Source organism: Danio rerio, chromosome 21 (assembly GCF_049306965.1).
Source record: "Danio rerio strain Tuebingen ecotype United States chromosome 21, GRCz12tu, whole genome shotgun sequence".
Classification (NCBI taxonomy): Eukaryota; Metazoa; Chordata; class Actinopteri; order Cypriniformes; family Danionidae; genus Danio; species Danio rerio.
In genome coordinates this window covers 988,241-1,014,716 of record NC_133196.1, presented here as the reverse complement: position 1 = coordinate 1,014,716, position 26,476 = coordinate 988,241, and the positions used below count along the sequence as shown (strand labels likewise).

The following is a 26,476-nucleotide window of genomic DNA, read 5'->3' as shown; positions in this document are numbered from 1 at the left end:
ATTTCCTTTTTCTTTTTCCGTTGCATTTCTTTATATATTTATTTTTACTCAGTAATGCTTATGATTTAAAATGTAGCGAAGTACAATACTTTAGGCAAATCATACTTAAGTAAAAGTAAAAGTACAGATTTTAAACCCTACTCTAAAAAGTACAAATTTTGTACAAAATGTCTAAAATCATTATTAAAATCCTAAGCTAATTGCTCAAAACTGGCCATTGCGAAGGGCCCTTTGTTGGATGCTTCAGGCACCCATGATCCTTTGTACAGAGAAGTGTTTTTCTTTTTGCAGTGTGTATAACAATGAGCATACAAGGTCAATATCAGAAAAGAGTACAGTAATAAAATGAAAGAAAAGATATAGAGTAGTTAGACATGATAAATCCATTTGCAAAACAAATTATAAAAAAAACAAGTTTAAATAATGTACAAGTTCATTTTATTATTTCTTATAAATAAAAACAAAGAGTAATAATAATAATGGTGAAAACAAACAGCAGAAATGTTAAAACAAAAGTGCAGACAAGAAATGAAATGTGTGAAAATATTAGTTGGAATGGAAAAATAATAATAATAATCAAAATCAAGGCTCAGAATTTGTGTTTGGCCTTTTACATAGTTTTAAATGACACTGTGACTCTGCTAATGCGAGGCTCATGTGTATAGTGGAGGAATTAACATTACAATATAATGTCTTTCATTCAAACCATTTACACAAGCATAAACATTTCAGTATAAATACACACTCTGGCATCTGTATGCACACACGCACGCACACACACACACACACACACACACACACACACCCCCACACACACACACACACACACACACACACACACACACACACACACACACACACACACACACACACACACACACACACACACACACACACACACACACACACACACACACACACACACACACACACAATAACAGCTGTTAAAAAAGGGTAAAAAAATATATACATATTTTCAAGCATTGCCTCTGCAATCATGGCCATCTGTATGATGAAGATGATGTTCAGTTTATTCAGGAGTTTGTATCTGCATGTCTGTGACTATTTTGTTTTTTGTTCTTTTTGGTTTTTCTTCCTGATGTGATGGTCTTAGATTTGACAGCAGAATGAACCTTTGGACACTCATCAGGATTGTCTTTCACTAGAAATCACAAGCAGATCTTATATTCTTTTATAAGCTTTCATGTTCTCAGTAATACACAAATTCACTAAAGTAAGAATGTGTCGCATTATTAAAGAAAGCTGAAGACCATAACAGCACAAACAAATGTTTAAACACTTACAGTCTGGTTTTACTCTGTCCATACTGTTCCATCTCACAAGTCTGGCTGTATTTCTCTCCCGAGCCGCTTGTTTTTTATTTATTTCCGGCCTCCAGTGCTGCTGGTGTTCCGATTGTCTGTGGTTTCTGACAGTTATGCAGTTTTCTAGATGAATCATGTCATTAAACACTTTTATCTGGTAAATCACACAGATGACATGAACAGGTTAGAGACAACAGTTCAAGACAAGACAGATAAGGAAAAAATTAATAATTAATGCACTACTCAAGAAACTAATGCAAATTTAAAGGAGTGTTTGATTAATTTAGTCCTCTCAGATGAATGGCAGATGAAAAGTGTCATAAATATTATTAACACTCAGTATCAGCTGATCTAGTGTCTTTCATTGCTATAAAAATAAAGAGGAAAGGAAAACACACAGAATAATCAGAAATATGAGCCCTGACCGGAGGGTTTACACTTCAAGTGCCATTTAGCTGTATTATTTCTGTCCCCTTCAAAACTTCCTCTTATGACATTTTGTTCATCATCTCCAACTGTTATGCTTAGCTTTGACTTATTTATTGAAACTGACTTGTGTGGGCCGTGTAAATTAGTTTGGTACCTTTTCAAAAGATACACGTTTGGACCGAACAGCTCCACATTTTGTACCTTAAAGGTATTAATATAAAAAAAAATACAAATGTGCAGGTCACTAATTTAGAGATGCAAAGGAAACCTTAAGAGGTACAAACATGTACCTTTATGACACACAATGTGCATGTGTACGTTATTAGAGAAACAGCTTCTTTGGATAAACTTGGCATGTTTTTTTTTACATGATAAAATTGTAAATAATAGATTCACAATATATAACTAGTTATATTGTGATAAAAGGTATATTAGATATAATGGTTACACACAACATACACTGTAGTGAACATCATCACTGTGATATGACTAAAATGTGGTCATAAATGAATATTTTCTCAGTTCAAATGATTAATCAATGCATGCCTTAAATCATAATGAAGTAACGTTTAGTTTACGTGTCAGTGCACGATTATTTATTTACTGTTATTATATAGTGTTACCTATTTAAGATTTTAATTTTAATTTAAGATTGATGTTACATTACTCCCGGTGGGGGGTGGGATCATTGTTATAAATATTAAAACACTTTTAATGAAAATTAAAACCAAAAAATGTGGCATCTTTTGATAATTTTACTATCAGTAACAATAATAATAACAGTAACTAACTGTTAGGCTAACTAACAGGCTAACACCAACTAACGATGATGACTATAAAGTCCCATGGTCCAAAATGAATGTGGATTTTTTTTTTTAAAAAGGTACAGTAAATGATACATTAGATTTTTACTTGGTTTCTTGTCAAGAGACATTATTTATATTAGATTAAGCCACAAATATCTTGACTGGCTAGCCTTAAGTCACTTTAAGATAACTAATTTTGATAACTCCTTTTGTATCCAAGATCTGTAATAAAAACATTTGAGTATGGCCAACTCTATGCCTGAACAAGTCTATTTAACAAGTAGTGTAAAATAAAGAGGCGTAAAATAATTGCTGCCTTATTAGGCTATTATTAATAAGTAGTTGTAGAAATATGGGATACAAATATTTTAAATTACCTTTTGAAGAGGAAAAGTGTAAATATCCAATCTCTTTACAGCTGTCGTACTGCCTTCTGAAGAGCAATCTGAGAGGTGTGAGTGTGTGTTACCGCCTTTATATACTAAAACTAGACGCTGTCAAGTATGCTGTGATGGTTTTCTCTGTGACGCACCCCTACTGAAACATACCTTTAAATACCAAGATACCTAAGATACTTGCTGAATGCACAATCTAGAATCTAGCTAGAGAACACCTTTAAGGACTTTGCTAAAATTTCTCCCCCACAAAAACCCTTGGAATGCATAAATGCCTATAGTTGTGAATAAAAATATGAAATCTTATGCTGCGATTTTGGCTTGCAACTTTATTAATATGGATTTTAGCAACACAAAGTATATGCCAAATCCACATTTATACATGTGCATAAACATTTAAGCCATAGTATTAATAGTTTTCATGTCACATCACACCAATATGGCGATGGTGAGCAAAACATTAGTATCTCCTGCTGACTGGAAGGTCAGGCAGAGTGATTTCTCGTTTTTGAGCCAAAATGCCAGATAAGAATGCCATAAAGCATACTAACAGATGAGACTTGCCCATGCCCATGTTCCTTCTACAGAACTACTTTATAGAAAAATCAGCCAGAAAGGAGAGATTGATGAATTTGTTTACTTTGATGCATGACAATCTAGCAGTAATAGTCAGTGCGTTTAAGTGTAATTAAAGTAAAAACTGAAATACAAAATCAAAGTATAAATAAACAAATAGATTTTCCAAACCAGAAAATATTAACATAAGCAAAACAAACACACCGAATGTACAGGCAGACATTCACAACACTAATGCTGTCAACAGTGATTAAATCTCTGAAAATCCACAAGATAGATATTAAACATTAAGCCATAAAGAATGGCACCAAATAAATTTCACGCACTCTACACTGTTAAAAAAATCCATTACCGGCAGCTGTGGTTGCCAGAATTTTTCCGTAAAAAATACGGAAGTTTATAGAACTGTTAAACTTAATGAAAAATAACCATATTTCATGAAATGATACAATGTTGAGTTCACAAAAATGAAGCTCAGTGCATAAAATAAGTAAAGTCATTCAATGCATGACTGTTCACATGTGTGTTTACAATTAGCAATCAGATTTTCACTGCATTAGTAACTACATAGTCACATTTAAACAAGAGAAGATGCAGCACAACATCAAATACTCTTCATCTCTTCAGTTCATCTTGGAATTGTACACAGATGCTACTATCCTCCACAATAGTGACACAAAAACCGTTTTACAGTATTTTGCTGTTTTTCTTCTTGATTTCACAGTAAAAAAAAAAAACGGCAGCAGTAGTTGCCAGTAATCTGCTGTTTTTAAAATTTTACATTTGTAAATTCAGTTTACAGAATATTTCTGTTAAAAATACATTGCACAGTCTGCATTTTTCATCGAACACATTTAACCCCTCAAATCCCAGAGCAAAATCCTCACTAGTGTCCTCACTACAGAGGGATGAACACTCAGACAGTGATGAAGTTAATGAGATAATTAAGTGTCTAATTAAAGAAGGATTGAGAATCATTGATGAACAGCTGTTAACAGCGGAATCACTGAAGGAAAGAAAAACACAAATTACAGCCAAAACCAGAGATGAAATCAACTGAAAATAAAACTCTAAATAAAATTAAAGAATATCTAAAATAAAACAAAATACACATTAAAAATGTAATTTCTCAAGATCTCAGCAGAGATCATTAAACAACTCCATAAACATCAGGAGCTTCACTTATTGACTTTTAACTTTATTTCTGTCTCATGAACAAAAGCTCTTAATGACATTTCTGTTGTTCATTTGAAGTCACCATGGTGGAGGACAGAGTCCGCTTTAGTTGGGTTAATCACACGATTTGTAAAGCATAAAAGACCAAAAGAAAAAAAAAACATAAGTAAGTCTGATAAGAATCACTATGAAAAAGGAATCACTATCAAAACCACCCTCACTTGCTTGTGCACTCATTGAATATTTTGTTAGTTATAAGTGAGAAATGAATACCATATGTAAATGAAATCACTTGACCTACAGCAGCCAATGACTGTTTAACAGTTCTAAATACACCATTCACAATGAGAATGTTTGAATAAAAATCAACCCAGAACAATAAAAAACACTCTACTAAAATATTACCCCCAAGAACAAAATAAAATAAAGGAAAACAAATTGTAAGAACTTTAAGCTGCATAATATATTCATGCTCCAATGCATGCTGGGATTGTTGTACTATGCTGGCACCCAGCATGCATTGCATCATGAATAAATTAAACAGCTTTTTTTAGCAACCATGGTTGAGGTTCATATGCTGATTCTTGATGTCTGTGTGTCATAATGTGCAGCTGGAGGTCTCAAGGTTTTGTGCATTAAACTATTTACATTTTAATTTATTATTAATTCCTTGATCATTGTTTGTTGAACCTCCATGGAAAGCTGTAACATATCCTAAACAATATCAAATAAAACTATTTTCTATGCCTTTATTTATAAAATATTAGAAATCATATCTGAAATTATTAAGAACACAAAGTTTCTCATCTCCTTTCGTGCTATAACTGATGAGTTTCAGAAACAACGTTATGACAGCCAAAGAAACATGAAGATTGAAGAGTAAAAGGATCGAGAGCTCAACTAAAGCAGCCTCTGATCTCCATGATGGTGAGGTCAAATGAAACATTCTTAATAAAAAATATAACCTCTGTTAATTATCAAAAATCCTTGCAGATATAAGAGAATTGAAGTCAAACTGTAACTGTATTTAATGGAGTTAAAGTAATCATCTGTTTTAATTCAGCTGGTTTGGTGTGAGGTTGTGTCTGTAGTTTTATTTCTTGTTCTTTCCTTCAGTGACTGTGTTTGTTAACAGCAGGTGTTCATCATTCAGTCATTTGTGGTCATTCACTTTATCTAGTACATGAAGGACTAAACTTATTGTCTAGGACTAAACTTATTGACTAATTTAGGGACTAGTGAATAAGGGTGTGTGGTGAGATTTTAGATACTCTGACTAGTTTCTCGAAAACAAAGGTTAGATCTAGTAAAGTTATATTCTGTATTTTGTACAGAAATAAGCTGTTAATCATTTAACAGGTTTCACTGTAGATTGTACATACTTTACTGTTAAAATCACTGACATGTTTTACAGTGATCACTCTAAATTCTTTGAATACTTCAGCACATTGCAGCACCATAGCTTTTTAAATAGTTTCTCAGTAGATGCCATCACTACACTACACATACATTCCAGTTCTGAACTTTTTAAATACTTTGTCAGTACACAGTACACCCGCGGTAAATATGTGAAAAATGTTTATTACCCTTATTATCTCAGTCCTGATCAAAAACTACTAAATTGTTTAGAAAATTACAACTCTTTCATTGACAAATTCATGAATGATCTCACTGATTTGGTGGAAAAACACACAAAATTACATTTTACACAAAGTATTTTTGGATTTTTATTTTTTATTTTTTTGGAGAAAATCTAAATATGCATCTCAGCTCTCAGAACTACATGGAGTAAACAAAAACAAAGACTGTGTATTTGCACTGGCTGTCTTTTGATGTTAAGATGTACGGATGGCCTCTGTGTGAAATGCTTGTGTTTATTTGATGCTAAGGCCAGTTTAAAACATTAAAACCTTTCAATGATACACTTTTTCATTTTTTCAGTAAAAATCATATAAATTATGTTTTTTGAAGGAAAAAATTTAGGAATGTTCTCTGTATAATGGCTTTATATAAGGCCCATGAATTTGAACTTGCTTAATGCAGATTCTAAAGGGAATTCATAATTATAATTATGTAAGTTTTATGTCAATACCTGTTAGATCATCTGCAAGCTTCTCTTCTCTTGTTTTTTTGTACTCTTTGGTCAAAGGAGATGCTTTAAAATTGTATTTATTTTTTAAATTAAGCTCAGGCACCTTTGGCCAAAGCATTTGTGCATGGAAATATATATATTTACACACAGTTGAAATCAAATTTTTAGCCCCCCTAAATTATTAGCCCCCCTGTATATTTTTTCTCCAATTTCTGTAACGGAAAGCAGATTTCTTCAACACATCTCTAATCATAATAGTTTTAATAACTCATCTCTAATAACTAATTTATTTCCTCTTCATCATGATGACAGTAAATAATATTAGACTAGATATTCTTCAAGACACTTCTATACAGCTTAAAGTGACATGTAAAGGCTTCACTAGGGTAATTAGGGTAACTAGGCAGGTTAGAGTAATTAGGCAAATTATTGTATAATGATGGTTTGTTCTGGAGACTATCAAAAAAAAAAAAATAGCTTAAAATGTTTAATAATTTTGACCTTAAAATGGTTGTTAAAAAATTTAAAACTGCTTTTATTCTAGCCGAAATAAAACAAATAAGAAAAAAAATCCTGAAGAAAAAATATTATTAGACATACTTTGAAAATGTCCTTGCTCTGTTAAACATCATTTAGCAAATATTTTTTTTTTTTAAATTTTAAAGGGGGGGCGAATAATTCTGACTTCAACTGTATATATATATATATACACACACACACACACACACACATACACACACACACACATATATATATATATATATATATATATATATATATATATATATATATATATATATATATAGAGAGAGAGAGAGAGAGAGAGAGAGAGAGAGAGAGAGAGAGAGAGAGACTTTGAGATTTTACAAATACTTTTAATAACAAGCAATTATTTAACAATTGATTTACAGCTCAAATCAATTCATTTATAAAATACAGCTCTTCATTAATGACATAACACAACCCATCATCGCAACACCATTCAATTTTAAACACATTAATTGCCTTCATCATGTAATAGTAATTAAAATCAACAATAATTCTTGATTTTACTAGGTTTTTAAAAACTACTACAATGTTTTTACCGTTCCTCTTTTCTATTTCATTTTTTTCTTGTAATATAAGCTGATTTTGCTTGACCAATGATAAAATTCAATAATTGACATTTATATTTGTGTTGTCTTTTGTATTTAAAACCTAATATAAACATTGTTTTGTAAATAAAAAGCCAAGTAAAAAACTAAAGCATTTAAAAGATCAAACAGAGGAGCAAGTCTTTTACAATACATAAAACAGTGAAAAATTGTTTCCCTTTTTAAACAAAACGGACATTGATCACTCTGACTAGAATTTATTTTAGTCACAAATGCATTAAAAGCTATAGCACCGTGTAAAACTTTCCACTGCAAATCCCCTGATCTTTTATTCAATGTTGGTTTATATAATATTCTTCATTCTGGTTTTTCTTCTTCTGCTAAACACAGTTTATCTTTTCACACCATGTCATATCTCTCTTTTAAAGTAAACTGTAAAAAAAATAATCCGTAAAATTTACGGTAAAAAAACGGCAGCTATGGTTGCAACCTTACCGTTAAAAACACGGTACAAACCATAAAAGTAATTTCTCGTTTCTACGGTAAACTACCGTATTTTTATAAATTTATAGAGGTAATATGTCTGTATTTTGAATGACCAACTTTTACACATCTTTTGTTACACAGTTACCGTAGACACGTTAGCACACCCACATGCTGATGGTGAGGACGAGGAAGTTACATAGTGAGCCAATGCTCATCACCATCAACTTTTCCCACAAGCAGAAATGAGTATCAGCATAGAGAAGGTACTCATATTATTATTTAGTATCACAATATTTTTATAAAGCACTTTCCCTTTAACTGTACTAAAATCAACATTCCCATTTTCCTTAAAACATAACAATGGACTATTAATCCCAGAATTTTCAATGTTAGGTGTAATTCTAATGTCTGGGAAATAATCTTGATCATTAGGGAAAATAATACCTTGACTGTAATCTTCAAGTAAAGTTTTTTCTTTTTCATTTAAAAGAACTTTCAGTTTAGTCCTGGGGTATCATCTTTTGTCACATCAAGGCGACTGCCAAGAAGTACTGGTTCTTCAAGCAGCCAGAAAAGAGATGTTGTTGAATCTGCCCACGAATGTTTAAAAAGTCCCCATACTTTTAAAAAACTTTTGTAGAAAGAAGGTATTCCAGTCAGATCTAGATGCACATTATCTGTCAAGAAAAGTGACGCATGAAGATTCAAGCCATTTATTCCACGTAGGATGCATTGAGCTAAAGGTGTCCACACGAGACTGTCAGGCCCATACAACAACTTCTGAATGAATTGTAGTCTATATGTATATGCATTGTTGCAGTGAAGAATACATTTGTTTTTGTTTTTTAAAATTTTCCACACAGAACACAGAAAAAAATTCTTTATAATTTTCATCATTTAAAAGTGATGTATTAAAGTGCCAGTATGCACTTTTTACTTTCACAGAATTGACAAAAATCTTACAAATAACCGAACAGTGGTCAGAAAACCCAACAGGAATTATACGACAATCTTTGACATAATTTACTTGAAACTTAAACAAATAGAACCTGTCAAGTCTTGCCATAGAAATTTGATTATCTTTGCTATGTACCCAAGTATATTGTCTATCATTTAAATGTCCATTTCTCCACACATCACATAAATCGCAAACTTGTCCTAAATTCTTAATTTTTTTCTGCGATGCACTGTGTGGTTCTAAATGATTTCTATCTATTTCATCATTTTCTGTGCAATTAAAATCTCCACCTAAAAACAATAAATCTTCTGAATCTACATTATTGATGACATCACTAAACTTCTTTAAAAAAAATATTCTTTCAGCTCCTTTATTAGGAGCATAAATATTTAAAAACACCATTGTTGCATTTTGAAACTTGACTTTGACTTTCAAGAAACGACCTTTAACTATTTCTTCTGTTTCAACAGACAGTGGCAGGCCCAGCCCTAACCAATTTGGCGCCCTAGGCAAGATTTCAGGTCGCACCCTGTCACATCATGAATTCCACTGCTAGTGTAAAGTCATAAGAAACTAAACAGCTTTTTGATCGAATACTACAAGATGGGAAAATGTCAGATCAATATGCCAATGAAATTAACATTATTGCTGAATAGATCTAATATTTACACATTTGCTTGAGGAAGGAATGATGGGGTAGTTACATTACTATTACTATTTTCCAAAACATCTATGCCCTTCCATAACATTAACTGACGTAAAACTAACAGATAGCACTATAGCTATTTATTGATTAGCAATGTTATGTCATATCTATCAACTTTGGGGTGTTAAAATATGGGACAACAAATAGCTTCAAATGATAAAATACATAGCAAACAATAGAAAATATTGACAATAAAATAATTGGGGGGGGGGGGGGGGGGGGGGGGGGTTAAAGGGTGGCATTGCCCCCTCAGAAAGAGTTTGTGCCCCCCCCAGTTTTCATAAGGGATTGTTCACTCAAACTGAAAATTCTCTCTGTCATTAATTATTAACACTCCCGTCGTTCCAACCTTAAGAACACACATTTAAATATTTTAAAATATATGACATAGCAATTAAATTATGAAAATGGTGAGATTAAAGCTAGTCCTATAGTCCAGAGATCCGGTCCCCGCGTCAGGTCTGGTGCGCCCGTAAATAGCCTTTAAAACGTGCACACGGCGATGGAGGCGCACTCAACTCAACAAGGGAGAAAATGGGTGACATGATAGGAGCAGCGTAATTCAATACATGTTTTGGTTAACTAATTATTTAAACACAACTCTCTTGAGCTCTAAAAGGAAAAAAAAACACATAAGAAACTTGCTGTTAAATTAATTTTAGCAGAGACGCAACTGCCAGTCATTAATTAGTTATTCGGGAAGATGTAGCCTAATAAAAATGTTTTAATAAAAATAAATAGTTTACTGCACAGTCCCACAGTAGGCTACACTATAAATAATATTTTAATTTATTTATTATTATTATTATTATTATTATTATTATTATTATTATTATTAATATTATTACAATTAAGCTAAAATTGACAAAATGCAGAACCCTTTGAAAGTTTGCTTTCATTTTGCTAATAAGCGCACTATTACAGTTGTGTAGAGAAACATCCCATTATGCAGCAGCAGTCAAGGTATAACACATAATAAATGCCTTTTGGGTTTAAAGATGATCAGCCTGCGAAGTCAAGTTTGCAGTGTTATAAATGGAATAGGTATAGTGCTTAATTACCACGGATCAACCAAGAAACCTCGTGCGCTGCAGGTAGGCTGAATGAAATCTTCTATGTAATTTATGCTATACTGCTATTTGCTCATGCAAAATCAAACAACATCAAATATATTGTAGATCTATTTTAAGAGCTAAAATACAACATATCGAGTTTGTTTTGACTTGTAGCTCATGGCCCTAAAATGAAAATAACCTAAAAACAAGCTATTAAAAAAAGGCTTAATAAATAAAATAATTAATAAATAAAATGACGGGTAGGCTTAGTAACCTAATGGTTTATGATGGTTTACAATATCACGAAAAAAACACACTTATGATAGCCTAAGATAAATCTTTGTTTTTACATTTAAAATGATGAAAAAGAAGTTATATAGCATGTTGAGTTGCGTGTTTCCGTGCCAAAATTTAACCAATTTTCACGGTAATAACTGTAAATTTTGGTATCTTTTTTAGGTATTTTTCTGGCTACACTAATGCCTTAAAATGAAACTAAGTAATTGTTTTAAATGACATTAGATTGTAACATTTAGCTTTTCCCTAACACTGATGTTGGTTGGATAGTACGTGAAGTGTGATGACTCGGTTAAGCTGATTTCACTATATTTATTTACCGGTTATGAATAGTCTGATCGTGGGTCAGCTTGCATGTGTGGGCATAATTTGACGTCTTTACCTAAAACTTTAAACATTCTTAGGCCTGTTATTTGAAATTAAACGGAAATAAGGAGAATAACATATGATTTAAAGCCAGTGGCGTAGCGGACGGGCCCGCAGGGCACGCACCGCAGGGGGGCCCCGCGTGATTAGGGGGCCCCACGTCGTCGCGATTTTTAATAATTGAAAATCCAGGAATCGCAAGAATCAAACTCTTGGGAACAACTGTGGTCGGAACCAAAGTTTACAGGTCTGTGTTCTCTGAACTCCGCTCAAGCGGTGGACTACTTCATTCTGATTGCTTGCCGCCGAACAGCGTCATGGCCATGAAGACGCGCCGCTGTTTCTCGCCGGCGGTTCTCGTTAAAAAATGAAGGACTTCTGGCTACTTTGATGCTCTCGCCACTTTCGGTTTGTGATCGCTCCTCAGTTTTGTGAAGGATTCCCCGCGTTGTCACGCCACTCCGCCTCCTTTCCCCGCTCCTCAATTTGTGACATAGATATATACACTAGATGTTGTATAGGGACCCTGAGCATGCGTCAATAGCGCCGCCACATTGGTACAGTGCTCCCAGGACAAATGTCATTCAACCGCACTAGTCAAGACAGTGTTATTACGTGAAGATGCTGGACTTAAGCGCTGTCTACGAGTGTAGTAACGAGCAAACAAAGAAAACAAAGTACAAAGGCAGAACATTTCATAGGATTAAGTTTTTTACGTTTTTGTATGTTTTGAAATTTGTGCTAAACAGGTAACGTTATTGATGATAACAGTCACTTACTGCATTCACCATAAGGCAAAGTAGCACCAACTCGCACTAAACACTCGGTTTATGCTAGGTTTGTTGAATAAATCAGCAAACAATGCAAAATAAATATGACAAAGAGATGCTGCGCTGCCAGAAAATTGTATTATTGTCGGCTAGCGAACGAGTCGTTCATAACGGAGATTCATTCACAAACGAATCGCTCCCTCCATCAGTATGAGAAGTGAAAGCAGGAGAGGAGGTGTATTTCAGCACATGATTAGATCAAATTTAACAGGGAGAGTGAATAGTACATTTTCATACACACAAACACAAGCATTTGTCAGGAATGCTTGTGCGATAAGTGATCCATCAATGTAGAAAAGTGAAGTCAAATAAAAATTTTCATATAAAAAAAAAAATGCATACTAACATCCAGGAAAACTCCCGATCATAGATATATGTGTATATCTATATCTATGTGTATATGTGTATATCCCCCCCCCCAATCCCCCCCCAATCCCCCCCCCCCCCCTCAACTGGGGGCCCCGTCGGTGATCCCTGCAGGGGGGCCTCCGCATTTTGCGCTACGCCACTGTTTAAAGCACTCGTTTGGCACTGAAGCCATCATCCGTCTTCATTAATAAGCGGTATTCATTACCATCGTTAATAAAATTCGTAATAGCAAAACTGCATATTGTTATTACTATTAAAACGTAGCCTATATTACTGCCTTAGGTCAGTAACTTAGGTAGTAATGCAAAGTAATAATAAATGTGAATAAATAGCCTAAATGAAAGAGACCAAAATCAGTCACCAGGTCTAGTGCCCGCCTATGGATTTAAAGTGCCCCCTCAGTTTTGACTTCCTGGAGCCGGGCCTGCATCTATCACTAAATGTTTGTCAGGAATATTGAAAACAAAGCCAACTTACCTCCGCTCATTTCTGGCGCCCCCTGGATGTACAGCGCCCTTAGCATTTGCCTATACTGCCTATGCCACGGGCCGTCCCTGAGTGGAGACACTGTCTTAACAAAACAGCTACTCCTCCACTGTTGAAAGACAAATGGCTCATAAAAATATGACCATCCCAATCTTTCTTCCAGTTTATTTCATTAAGATTGTCACTATGTGATTCTTGAATAAACGTGACATCTAGGCGTTTCATTTTTATGAATTCAAATAAACACATTCTTTTCTGACTGTCTCTAGCACCATTTAAATTGAGAGTTCCAATGTTAAATAATCTCATAGAAAATGATGTTTTAAAAATAAAAGAAACAATCAGAAATACTGCAACCTTAACCAAGAACAAATGAAACCAAATCTGTTTTTTCATCATTAAGGAGGTTTTTTTTTACTTTAACCACCAATTTCCTTAGACGATAAACCTCTGTGTCTATGAATGCACCTTCTTTTGTCAGGATCTTTACATCCTTCACGAAAGCAGAAACATCTTTAAAATAATCCTCAGCCTCTACGTTTGGTAAAAATTTTGTTTTCCTTAGAAATTTATTGATTCCCTCAGCCGTATATCTTTGTGTTTGACTTTCATTTTCATTTTGCGATGAAAAGGAATAAACTGAAGAACTGGAATCGGAAGAATTTCTTTGCAGATACACACGGGACGTCATTCACACGGGAATTCAGCTGGCCAATCAGATCGCTGTATGCAAATACACCAGCTCTATTGCTAAAACCATAGATATATACACTAGATGTCGCATAGGGACCCTGAGCATGCGTCAATAGCGCCGCCACATTGGTACAGTGCTCCCAGGACAAACGTCATTCAACCGCAATAGTCAAGACAGTGTTATTACGTGAACGTCTTTAGCGCTGTCTACGGGTGTAGTAACGAGCAAACAAAGAAAACAAAGCACAAAGCCAGAACATTTCATAGGTAATATTCAGTTTTTTTCTGTTTTTGTATGTTCTGAACTTTTGTGCTTATCAGGTAACGTTATTGATGATGACAGTCACTTACTGCATTCACCATAAGGCAAAGCAGCTCCAACTCGCACTAAACACTCTGCTTATGCTAGTGTTGTTGAATAAAATCAGCAAACAATGCGAAAGAAATATGACAACAAGATGCTGCGCTGCCAGAAACTTGTATTATTGTCGGCTAGCGTTAGTGAAAGAGTCGTTCGGGGCATTCATTCACAAACCGTCAGTATGAGAAGTGAAAGCAGGAGAGGAGCTGTGTTTCAGGACATGATTAGATCAGATTTAACAGGGAGGGTGAATAGTACATTTCTGTACACACAAACACAAGCTTTTTGTCAGGAATGCCCGTGCGGTCACTGATCCATCAATGTAGAAAAGTGATGTTAAATTGTAATTTTCGTAATTAGAAAAAAAAAATTACATACTAACATCCAGGAAAACTCCCGATCATAGATATATGTGTATATGTGTATATCTCTGGCTTTGCATGGCCACAGTCCTCCACTGTACCTTGGTCCCGCATTCATTTCAAAGGAGCGCTACCCTGTACCAAGATGGCGGCGCTATTGAGGCATTCCGTCCAATAGACAATAGGCCAGGCGACATCTAGTGTATAAATCTATGGCTAAAACGGCTTGCCATACTAGCTCAGATAGTGCCAAATTGCTGACTAATTTCATTAGCTGAGGCTACTTTTGACGTCAAGCAACTTCACCAGCGCCCTCACTAGCCTTGAGGCTGAAGCCCCGTGTGAACAATAGTATCACATCGGGCGTGTGTCGGTAAAAAGTATCAGGAATGCATCTGAACATTTCCTTGTGTAATTCTAAATTACAAAAACAATAGTTGTTATATCTGCTACACACAGTCAAAATTCTTCAGGACCTAAACACACTGAAAAAATGATGTGTGCAATTTCAAAACTGTTGCAAGCAATTTATTTGTGCTGAATTTAAACAAAGATTCAACTTAATTTGTTTGTTTAAATTCAGCCCAGATAAATTGTTTACAGCCACTTAACGTAAAAAAGTGAGTAAATCCAATAAATCATCTTTGAATATTTTTTTCAGTGCACTAATCAAACCCCACTGACTCAACCCACAAATCACTTTTACAAATCACAGAAGGTTTAGAACGGGGGAAACATTCAGTTTGTGAAACTTGACTCAGTACAGCAAATAGTAAATGTAGTTAATACATATTTAAAACTGTAATACACAATACTCCATTTAATACTGTATGTAATGTAATACTAACCTCTGCAGGTGGATTATATATTGCATTTTCTATATTTCGATGATAAATAACCATAACAATCACGCAACAACACCTCACCTGATTGCATGTACATTTAATCTCATTGTTTGTGCTTTAACTTTGTTTTCTCTTGAAACCTTTTCTCCTGTTTTTACAGGGTTTATTCCCTCTTCCTTTGCCTACATGTGTTCTACTTTGTCTTGATCGTAAAGCACAAAGACACTATATGTGTGCATTACTAACAAAAGCATGTTTTGAATCATGCTAAATTTGGTCTGTAACACTTTACAATAAGGTTGTATTAGTTAATGCATTTACTAACATGAACAAACAATGAACAACACATTTATTACAGTATTTGATCATGATTTGTCAACATTAATGTAAATAAAGGCCTTTTTGGTTAGTTCATGCATTAACTAATGTGAAAAAGCAGGAATTTGGATGTTAATAATGCATCAGTAAATGTTGAACAGTGATTAAATGCTTTAGAATTATAGTTAATTATTAGTAAATACATTAAATAATGAAATCTTATTGTAAAGTATGGCTATTAACACCACACACAAGTAGCTATAAAAGTTTGCAATAAATAAATTTGTGACACAGAATGAAGAGAAAACGGGAAACAAGAGAAAATAGTACATGCAGTAGACCTGATCAACAACTATAATGTGATGTTATATTAATAAATGTAAACCCTTAAACTTGAAGTCTGATAAATGTAGTGGGTTTTTTTCTGTGTGATTGGGGACAGGTTTGGCTTGGAAGAGCTATAGTGTAGTGTGTCTTAAAATATATTATTACATGGCTGTCTGAAATAAAATCTGTTATTCACAGATAACAACCTTTTAATAACATCCACTGCTCTGTAACTGACAATCACCTTGACTGTCAGTGTATATTCATGTCCATATACAGTACATCCACATTCATGAGTCACACTGCAGTTTTTGACTGTTTGGCGCTCTCTTGTGTCTGAATCATAGATATTTATGTGTATCTATGTGTCTGAATAATAAGCTGCGCTTGATTAATGTGCAGCACCTCATCTGTACTAATCTATAACTCCACACTCAGAGAAATACATTCCACACGCTTATCTAAAGAGCACAAACATTACTATTGTGTATCGTGTGTAGATTATAGTGTAGTACAGTGTAATGCTATATGAAGTGTAGTGTGTGGATTATAGTGTAGTGTAGTGTAGTGTTCTGTAGTGTAGTGTATAGTGTGTAGATTGTAGTGTAGTGTAGTATAGTGTGTAGTCTAGTGTAGTGTGTGTGGTGACATGTGTTGTCATGCTCCTGCAGTCAGTATAGTGTAGTGTGTGGTAGTGTGGAGTGGTGTACTGTGCGATACTCCAGCACCAGCAGTCAACAGACAGCGTGTGTAGTGTAGTGAAGTGTGGTGTGTAGATTATTGTGTAGTATTATGTAGTGTAATGCAGGGGTCCTCAACCTTTTTCGCGCCAACTTCTTTCTCCAATTTTTGAAGGCCCACCTCTATATATATACAGTTGAAGTCAGAATTATTAGCCCCCCTTAATTATTTGCCCCCGTTTTATTTTTCCCCCAATTTCAGAGAGGAGATATTTTCAACACATTTCTAATCATAACAGTGTTCATAACTCATCTCTAATAACTGATTTATTTTCTCTTTGTCATGATGACAGTAAATAATATTAGACTAGATATTCTTCAAGACACTTCTATACAGCTTAAAGTGACATGTAAAGGCTTCACTAGGGTAATTAGGGTAACTAGGCAGGTTAGGGGAATTAGGCAAGTTATTGTATGATGATGGTTTGTTCTGTAGACTTTCTGGAAAAAATAGGGGCTAATAATATTGACCTTAAATGGTGTTTAAAAAATTAAAAACTGTTTTTATTCTAGCCGAAACAAAACAAATCAGACTTTTTGCAGGAGAACAAACATTATCAGACATACTGTGAACATTTCCTCAATCTGTTCAACATCATCTGGGAAACATTAAAAAAAGAAAAAAAAAATTCAATGGGGGGTGAATAATTTTGACTTCAACTGTACATTTTATGACGTTATTTTCATGATAGGTCAACCTAAATGTACTCTTGATCTAAATCAAAATCAAGAAACAATATTTTTGCATTAAAATTAGCATGTTTTTACATAATTGTGATGAATTACACTGAAGTTATATGCCAAATACAAAAAAAAAATTCATTATTTAGCATGAAAAACATGTTTTATTTTACTTAACAAATGGTACTGGAAGCATACTTTACATTTATATTATTTAAAATGGTTCAATTTAAAATAATTTATCAACTTTACAATGATGAAAAATTCCTGTATCTGTACAACATAATTTGGGAAATATTAAAAAAAAGAAAAAAACAATTCAAAATCAGTTTATATATTACATTTGTTGTGCCTTATTAGCATTAATAATTAAATTTATTTAAAAAATTATATATATTTAAAAAAAAATACACAGATTCAAAGAGAAGCACAGATCAACAGGCAGATTGTGAGAAACTTCTGCTTTAAGCTGAACTGACTGAATATCCCCTATTAAATATCTACTATTCACAAATATACAGACAAATGTAAAATACAGTAAAACAGCCTGAATCTGTTGAAATAGGACGCGATGGCGGTTGAGTTTGCAGCTGGATATTATTAAGAGAACAGTGAACAGCTCTGCCAGAGCGTGTCTGAAGCTCATATGTTATTATACAGTAGATGGCAGAAACACCGCTGAGCCTCACTAGATTCTCCTGTATGGGTGCACGTTCGTTATAAATCACTCATAGGACATTCATTTGGACAACTATCTGATATATTAAATAGTTCACGCAAAATACACAAAGAGAGACCTTCACTTTCACTTCACGCATGGTTTGTGAATGAGCAGACTGATGTGTGCTAGCTGCAGACGTCATCATGAGTCTGTTTACGCGGCGAGTTTCAATCATAGAACAGGAGAAAGTGCATTACTTCCATTGTTTTAATATAGTGTATTAATAATGAAACCCAAAAATTATAGTATTATATTAAGAGTTAATTTTAAGCTATAACTCGGCCCACCTGCAGGATTGCTGGGGCCCACTAGAGGTTGAGAATCCCTGGTGTAGTGTACTGTATGATGCTCTGCTCCAGCAGTCAGTGTAGTGTAGTAGTATAGTGTAGTGTGTTATAGTGTAGTGTCTAATAGTGTTGTGTAGTATAGTTTTATAGGGTTATAGTATATTGTAGTGTGTGAAGTTCCAGCATTCAGTGTACTGTAGTGTTGTAGTGTAGTGTAGTAGTGTGTAGTGTAGTGCTCCAGCAGTCAGCAGACAGTCAGCTGCAGGTTTGATGCTGGAGAAACAGCAGCTCTGAATGGCTGCTGCTGAACCCGTGACGGTCATGAGAACAACTCAAGGGCTTTCAGAGAGTCTCTCACACACACACAGATCTTCAGAGCCCTTCAGACCAGCTCAAACACACTCCACTGCAGGTAAGAGCTGCTCCTCCAGCTACAGCTGCTCTCAGATATACTCTATACACTGCTGTTTAGGATAATAGACTGCTTTTGCATGCTGCATTAATCTATACACAGATTAGCTGATCTCCTGCATCCTCAGATGGTGTTTAAGAGAAATCTACATTTGTACATTAGAAAACAAAGTAATTTGTGATTGAATAATGAGTAAAAAAAAAAATCTTTATTATAAATTAAACTATTCTGAATAAATATGTGTAATATTTGATTCATTTATGTATTACAATGTATTTAAACATGAGTATTAAATTAGCGTACATGATTAATGCAGACTTTTAAATAGCTGGTGCTATAGTAGATCACAGTTGTATAGTATCAGATTACTATATTATTAATAAACATATTTATGCATTTAAGTTTGTGAGTAACTTTATAAACATTGAATTAAATTAATTTGATGTAATACTTGCATTAAATTAAAGATCATTTTTTAATGTGAAATTAAACTCATTCTTTTGATTTTTATTCAAATTTTATTGTGTTTTTATATTGAATTATTTTTAGATATTATTTAGATGTATATATATATATATAAAATGTGTAGATCAACATCCAGGCAGACGAGAGTACAGAACTTTTTCAATGTAAATTTAATAAATTAATTTTAATTAAACCCATTTTAAATAATATAAATAATACTTTGCATGTAAAGTATGCTCTTAGTACCATTTGTTAAGTAAAATAAAACTTTTTTTCATGCTAAATATTAATTTTTCTTTTGTATTTGGGATAAAACTTCAGTGTAATTCATCAAAATATACTTTCTTGATTTTCATTTAGATTAAGAGTACATTTAGGTTGAACTACCATGGAAATAATGTCATAAAATGTACAATTAAAGTCAGAATTATTAATCCACCTTCGATTTATTTTGCTTTTTTAATTATTTCCCAAATGATGTTGAACAGATTGATGAAATGTTCACAGTATGTCTGATAATGTTTGTTCTTCTGGAGAAAGTCTGATTTGTTTTGTTTCGGCTAGAATAAAAGCAGTTTTTAATTTTTAAAACAGCATTTTAAGGTCAATATTATTAGCCCCTTTATTTTTTCTTGATGGTCTACAGAACAAACCATCATTATACAATGACTTGCCTAATTACCCTAACCTGCCTAGTTACCCTAATTACCCTAGTGAAGCCTTTACATGTCACTTTAAGCTGTATAGAAGTGTCTTGAAGAATATCTAGTCTAATATTATTTACTGTCATCATGATGAAGAGGAAATAAATCAGTTATTAGAGATGAGTTATTAACACTGTTATGTGCAGAAATGTGCGGAAGAAATCTGCTCTGCGTTAAACAGAAATTGGGGAAAAAACAGGGGGCTGATAACCTGAATATGTACAGAATTGAATGTTACTGTAAGCGTGTTAAATTCTCATGAGCTTGAATGTAGTGTTTAATTTCAGTGTCCTCTCGTGTTCATATGCTGTGATCGGTGTTTATTCCTGATATATTCAGGTGTATCTGCTGATTCTGGGATCATGTCTTACGGAGGATCAGGTTCAGTGTCTCGAGGAGAATTCAGTGTTCATTTCTCCAGCAGACGAGGAGCAGGACTCATACGAGCAGAAGAGTGTGTGAACATCTACACCTACACACACACACACACTCACGAGCATACTATAACTATATTCAGTAGACGTGAAGTGCATCAAAACTATTGTCCAGTCAGTAAACACTGACTACTGTAGACCATAGTCATGACTATATGAATCTTAACAACATGTGTGTGTGCACGTAAATATGTTTATGTATGTTAATGTATTTATGTTCATATATTTATATGTGTGTGTGTGTGTGTGTGTGTGTGTGTGTTCAGGGCCGCAGGTATCGCTCTCCTGGCCGTCATCCTCACAGCGCTGCTCATTCTGGGCTGCTGGTTTTATCGAAAACGCGGTGGATATAAGATGATCCGGGTGAGTCATGTGATCACACACACACACACACACACACACACACACACACACACACACGCACGTAATACCTCTTATATCTCTGATCACCAGCAGTTGCTCTGTATTATCAGCTCTTCTTGGGTGTGTTGCCTCGTCTTGTTGAATCACTGAATGCCACATTTATAAGTCTCTTAGGACAGAAATGTGTAAACATATTAATGTAAATCTCTTACCTCTGGTGTGTGTGTGTGTGTGTGTCAGAGTGGACGCGGTGGCGGTGGTCAGTCGTGGAGGGAGATGATGAGAGCCGGTCAGTACAGTGAGTCTGGATCTGGAGCAGAAAACAAACTGGCCATGACGGAGTTCAGCAGCCTACAGCCAATGGTACACATATACACACACACACACACACACACAGACGGAAACAAACACACACATTCACATGCACACATACACAGCATGGAGAATTGTGCACACACACAAAAAGACACACGTAGGAGCACATACGAGCATGTATGCGCACAAATAGACAAAGGTGCATGTGTGCATAACACATACACACACACACACGTGTACATGCATGCACGTACACATACACACATATACATAGACATACACACAAACAAAAAACAAAAGTGCACGTGCACATTAACACACACACACACACACACACACAAACACACACACACACACACACACAAACACACACACACACACGCACACAACCACATGAACACACACACACACACATTAACATAGACAAAAGTGCATCAACACATACACACACATACATACATAGACTGCACATGACTGTACACACACACACACACACACATCATATAAATGTATCATGATTAAACTCACGTTGGGATGCTGTGGGTCGTTGTCAGGGTGTTGATATGCGGTTGCTAGGGCTGTTCTGGATGGACACTGAAACAGCTCATCTAGAGATTAATCATTCAGCTTTAGGCTTTCAGAAACCTTTCATGACCTGCAGGAGCATCTTATGTGTGTGTGTGTGTGTGCGCTAGCTGCAGATCCATCCATAATGCAGGAATACACACATAGCTAAATTTACTGCAGGTCAGAGCAGAGGCTTTATGTGTCAGAGAAGCAAGAGATTAAACTATAAATGTCAACATTTGGATATGAAAATACAGGATTCGCCCAAACAACACTTACAAATATAGGAAATTAGCTTTAAATGATAGAATACATAACAAAATACAAATAAAATAACAGGTTTAACCTATTAAAATCAATTTACTGATCACACCGGTACGAGCCAAAGGGTTAAAAGTGCTTATTGTTGGCTTTAATTTTTCAGCGATTCCTCCGAGTACCACTAGAAAAAGCCTGCGTACCACTACCACAGTCAGAGAAGCACTGCTTTAGAGAATTTACCAGATGCTTTGCTGAAACACAGAGCTGTAACCCCAGAGAAGCGTCACATGATCTCCTCAGAGGTTTATAATCTTCTTCATGCAGTTGAAGAGTTTTCCTCCTCAGTGAATGTGTGCAGTCGACCTCTCATTACCCAGAATTCCAGAGGGGATGAAGCAGCATGTGACCTGCTGCAGGCCACAGACTTCAGTGTGCGTCAGTAATCTGAACAGAGGATTACAAAGAACTGGAATGTGGGTGTGTGTGTGTGTGTGTGAGAGAGAGAGTCTGGATGTGTGCATGTGAGTATTAATGAATGTGTGTGAGAGTGAGTGTGTTTGTATGTATATGTGAATGTGTGTATGTTTTTATATGTGTGTGTGTCTGTGTTGACACCATGCTCAATTGGTACTAATGAGCCCAAAGAAAATCTCCCCCACACCATTACACCACCACCACCAGCCTGAACCGCTGATACAAGGCAGGATGATCCATGCTTTCATGCTGTTGAGGCCAAATTGTGAGCCGAGCATCCGAATGTGTCAGCAGAAATGGAGACTCATCAGAGCAGCAACGTTTCTCCAATCTTCTATTGTCCAGTTTTGGTGAGTCTGTGTGAATTGTAGCCTCAGTTTCCTGTTCTTAGCTGACAGGAGCGGCACCCGGTGTGCTCTTCTGCTGCTGTAGCCCATCCGCCTCAAGGTTGGCCGTGTTGTGTGTTCAGAGATGCTCTTCTGCAGAGCTCGGTTGTAACGAGTGCTTATTTGAGTTACTGTTGCCTTTCTATCAGCTGGAGCCAGTCTGGCCATTCTCCTCTGACCTCATCAACAAGGCATTTGCGCCCACAGAACTGCCGCTCACTGGATATTTCCTCTTTGTCGGAGCATTCTCTGTAAACCCTAGAGATGGTTGTGCGTGAAAATCCCAGTAGATCAGCAGTTTCTGAAATACTCAGAGCAGCCCGTCTGGCAGCAACAAACATGCCACGTTCAAAGTCTCTTAAATCCCCTTTCTTCCCCATTCTGATGCTCACTTTGACCTGCAGCAGATCATCTTGACCATGTCTACATGCCTAAATGCAGTGAGCTGCTGCCATGTGATTGGCTGATTAGAAATTTGCATTAACATGCAGTTATACAGGTGTACCTAATAAAGTGGCCGGTGAGAGTATGTGTAGTGTTTGTTTGTGTGTGTATAAGTATTTTATGTGTGTGCATATGTGTATGAGTGTGTGACAGAAAGAGCGAGCATGTATGAGTGTATTGGTGAGTGTGTGTGAGTCTGTATGTGTTAAAGTGTGTATGAGTGTATATGTGCGAGTGTGTGAATATAAGTGTTTGTGTAGGAGTATATGTACTGTATTTGCATGTGCATTTGGGTGTGTGTCAGTGTGTATTTAAGTGAGTGAATGTATGTGTGTGTCTGAGGGTGTATTTAAGTGAGTGTGTGTCTAAGAGTGTGTATTTGAATCAGTGTATGTCTGAGAGTGTGTATTTGCGTGTGTATCTGCGAGTGTGTATTTGTGCATATATGTGCACACGTTTAGCTGCTGATCTCTCGAACAGAACCCAAGATCGTGAATATCTTGTTCTCTCAAATAATCCCCCAACAGCAGCAGCAGTGATCATTAGAGAGTATCCTTCAAAGTAAAAGCCTCAGTTCAGTGCATCAGTGTGATTATATACAGTATAATACAGTCACTCACGTCACATGTGTGTGTTTATTTCTCCTCCAGATCCCCAACGCTCCTCCAGCATACGAGAAGATCGCCTCTGGACCATCACCTCCACCATACACACCTTAAAACACACACACACACACACACACACTGAGGAAAACATCTGTAAATCTGCAGGATAAAGAGCCCTGAGCATCATCTGCATTCACCACCGCTGGACTAAACTCAACGACAACCATCTGCTTTATTAATATCAATGTTTATTCAATAAATGTTAGATGTGGAGCTCAGAAATGCAATAACTATTGAAAAGTTCTGGTTTAAATTGGATGTATTTAAAAGGAAAACACTCTTGGGATGCACCGATGTCATCTATCAGAGTTTGAACAATGAGTCACTATTTACATCACTGAAATTGTATTTAAATGACATGTCTAATGTCTAATAATAATAATAACTCAACACTATCCAAAATCCCCATAAACCTCATCATAGAGACAGCAGAAGTCACTCCTAATAGTTTTAATGTGTCAAAAATGGCCCTTTTAGGTTTATTAAATATTAACACTTAAGCATTTTAATAACACACTCAACATTCTTTAGTGAACAGAATTACTCTGCAACAAAACTGAAGGAGTAAACATCTGTATGCAGTAAAGTTACACATTTATATGCATCAAAGCATGTTTTGGAAACAATAAACATAATTTCACTGAATTATTTTACACTCAAATTCTGTTTCATGTTCTTGATAAATTTAATTTTAGGCAAAAAAATAATGAATAATATATTTGATTACATAAATACGATTTCTCTGCTTCTCTGAAATGATTTACAACTAAATATAATGATGGCATTTAAGAAAAGTAGATGAAGAGTTCAGATGCAAAAACCTCTAATCTTTCCTTATAAATTCAGCACTTTTCTCAGACTCTTGTGTGTGTCGGCTCAGAAATGTTACTTTTATATTGACGAATAAGTTCTTTTCATTGCCTTTAAAGTGAAATACTTAACCATAAACACAGAATGCTGAGAAAAATGCTCATTTTAGGAGGAAAAATTCAGACTTTCAAGTTTTTGCATCTGAACTCTTCATATTATAACTGATTAAATGACATAATTGAACAGTAATGCTGCAATGCAGTAATGCAGTAATATCTTTTAGTAGATAAAGTCATTTAATTACAGTAACTAGTTACTTTATAACTAAATACACCAGCACTGAGTAGAAGTAGTCTGTTTCTGATACTCGATGCCGATATTTTTCTAAGATATGCCAGTTTACCAAATATGATTTATTCATTTTCCTTCGGCTTAGTCCCTTTATTCATCAGCGGTCACCACAGAGGAATGAACCACCAATTTATCCAGCATGTTTTATGCAGCGGATCTCTTCCAGCTGCAACCCATTACTGGGAAACACCCATACACACTCATTCTCTCTCTCTCTCTCACACAAACACACTACAGCCAGTGTAGTTGATCAGTTCCCCTATAGCGCATGTGTTTGGACTGTGGGGTAACTGAAGCACCCGGAGGAAACCCACACCAACATGGGGAGAACATGCAAACTCCACACAGAAACACCAACTGACCCAGCCGGGACTCGAACCAGTGACCTTCTTGCTGTGAGGCCACGGTGCTAACCACTGAGCCACCGTGTCACCCCCAAGTATGAGTGTGAGACTAAATTTAAATACAGCTTTTCTGTAATTATGAACAACAGTAATTATTTTCTCTGCTCATTACAAAAGTATCATCATTTTCACTGCTTAATACCAAGGACATAAAATACTAATAAAATCATTTCTTCATCAAGCACTCACAAAGTTCTCCAATACAAATTTCACTAAATATTTGAACAGAATACTGTATAACAATTTCAATGTTGTGCAATAATTCAAAGTATTTGTAGTCTTTGATATTGTAGGGTTTTTGTAAGACTGAGACCAGTATCGGTGCGTCCCTCATTTAACCACATTCAATGTAAACCTGTATAATGTTTGCTGTTTAGGGTGTCAGATTGGTGCATTAACAGAATCAGCTTTAAGCACAGACTGAGCTGCTGCACATGTACTTTACTTCTGTACTGTCTTCTAATGTCAGTGCTAAACATATTCTTCTAGTATTTAAACTATCATCTTTATCAGATATTCAGTTTCCACATATATGACTGTAACCGTGTACAGCCGTGGTCAAACTGGTACCTGCATGTTTATTAAGAGTTCCAGCTACCTGAAGGCTTCAATGAAGACATGCTGAGCTGCTCATGCAGTG

The 26,476-nt window shown here is 35.3% G+C and overlaps 1 protein-coding gene and 1 long non-coding RNA gene across 3 annotated transcripts; one reads left to right on the top strand and one right to left on the bottom strand.

Moving 5' to 3' along the window:
- Nucleotides 1-421: 421 nt before the first annotated feature.
- LOC101883443 (uncharacterized) lies at nt 422-21,510 on the bottom strand. 2 transcript variants are annotated; one of them, XR_012397028.1, is made up of 5 exons: nt 21,372-21,510; nt 21,228-21,305; nt 13,438-13,555; nt 1,305-1,479; nt 422-1,162 (listed from the first exon to the last, which is right to left on the bottom strand). It is a non-coding gene; the product is annotated as an uncharacterized lncRNA (long non-coding RNA). The 2 variants fall into 2 exon arrangements; XR_225203.6 differs by lacking the exons at nt 13,438-13,555; nt 21,228-21,305; nt 21,372-21,510 and adding an exon at nt 2,938-3,007.
- On the top strand, nt 18,626-24,916 carry mlana (melan-A). Its single transcript, XM_073935605.1, has 5 exons — nt 18,626-19,193; nt 20,702-20,816; nt 21,063-21,159; nt 21,400-21,522; nt 24,257-24,916. Exons 1-5 carry the CDS (start codon nt 19,076-19,078, stop codon nt 24,323-24,325), a joined length of 522 nt encoding a protein of 173 aa, XP_073791706.1. The 5' UTR covers nt 18,626-19,075; the 3' UTR covers nt 24,326-24,916.
- Nucleotides 24,917-26,476: the final 1,560 nt, after the last annotated feature.

Bases quoted from the DNA above. Each gene is read 5' to 3' on its own strand.
- mlana (XM_073935605.1), top strand. From the start codon at position 19,076: ATGGCTGCTGCTGAACCCGTGACGGTCATGAGAACAACTCAAGGGCTT. The intron at 19,194-20,701 runs GTAAGAGCTGCT...TGATATATTCAG, and splicing joins TCAAACACACTCCACTGCAG to GTGTATCTGCTGATTCTGGG. The intron at 21,523-24,256 runs GTACACATATAC...TTTCTCCTCCAG, and splicing joins TCAGCAGCCTACAGCCAATG to ATCCCCAACGCTCCTCCAGC.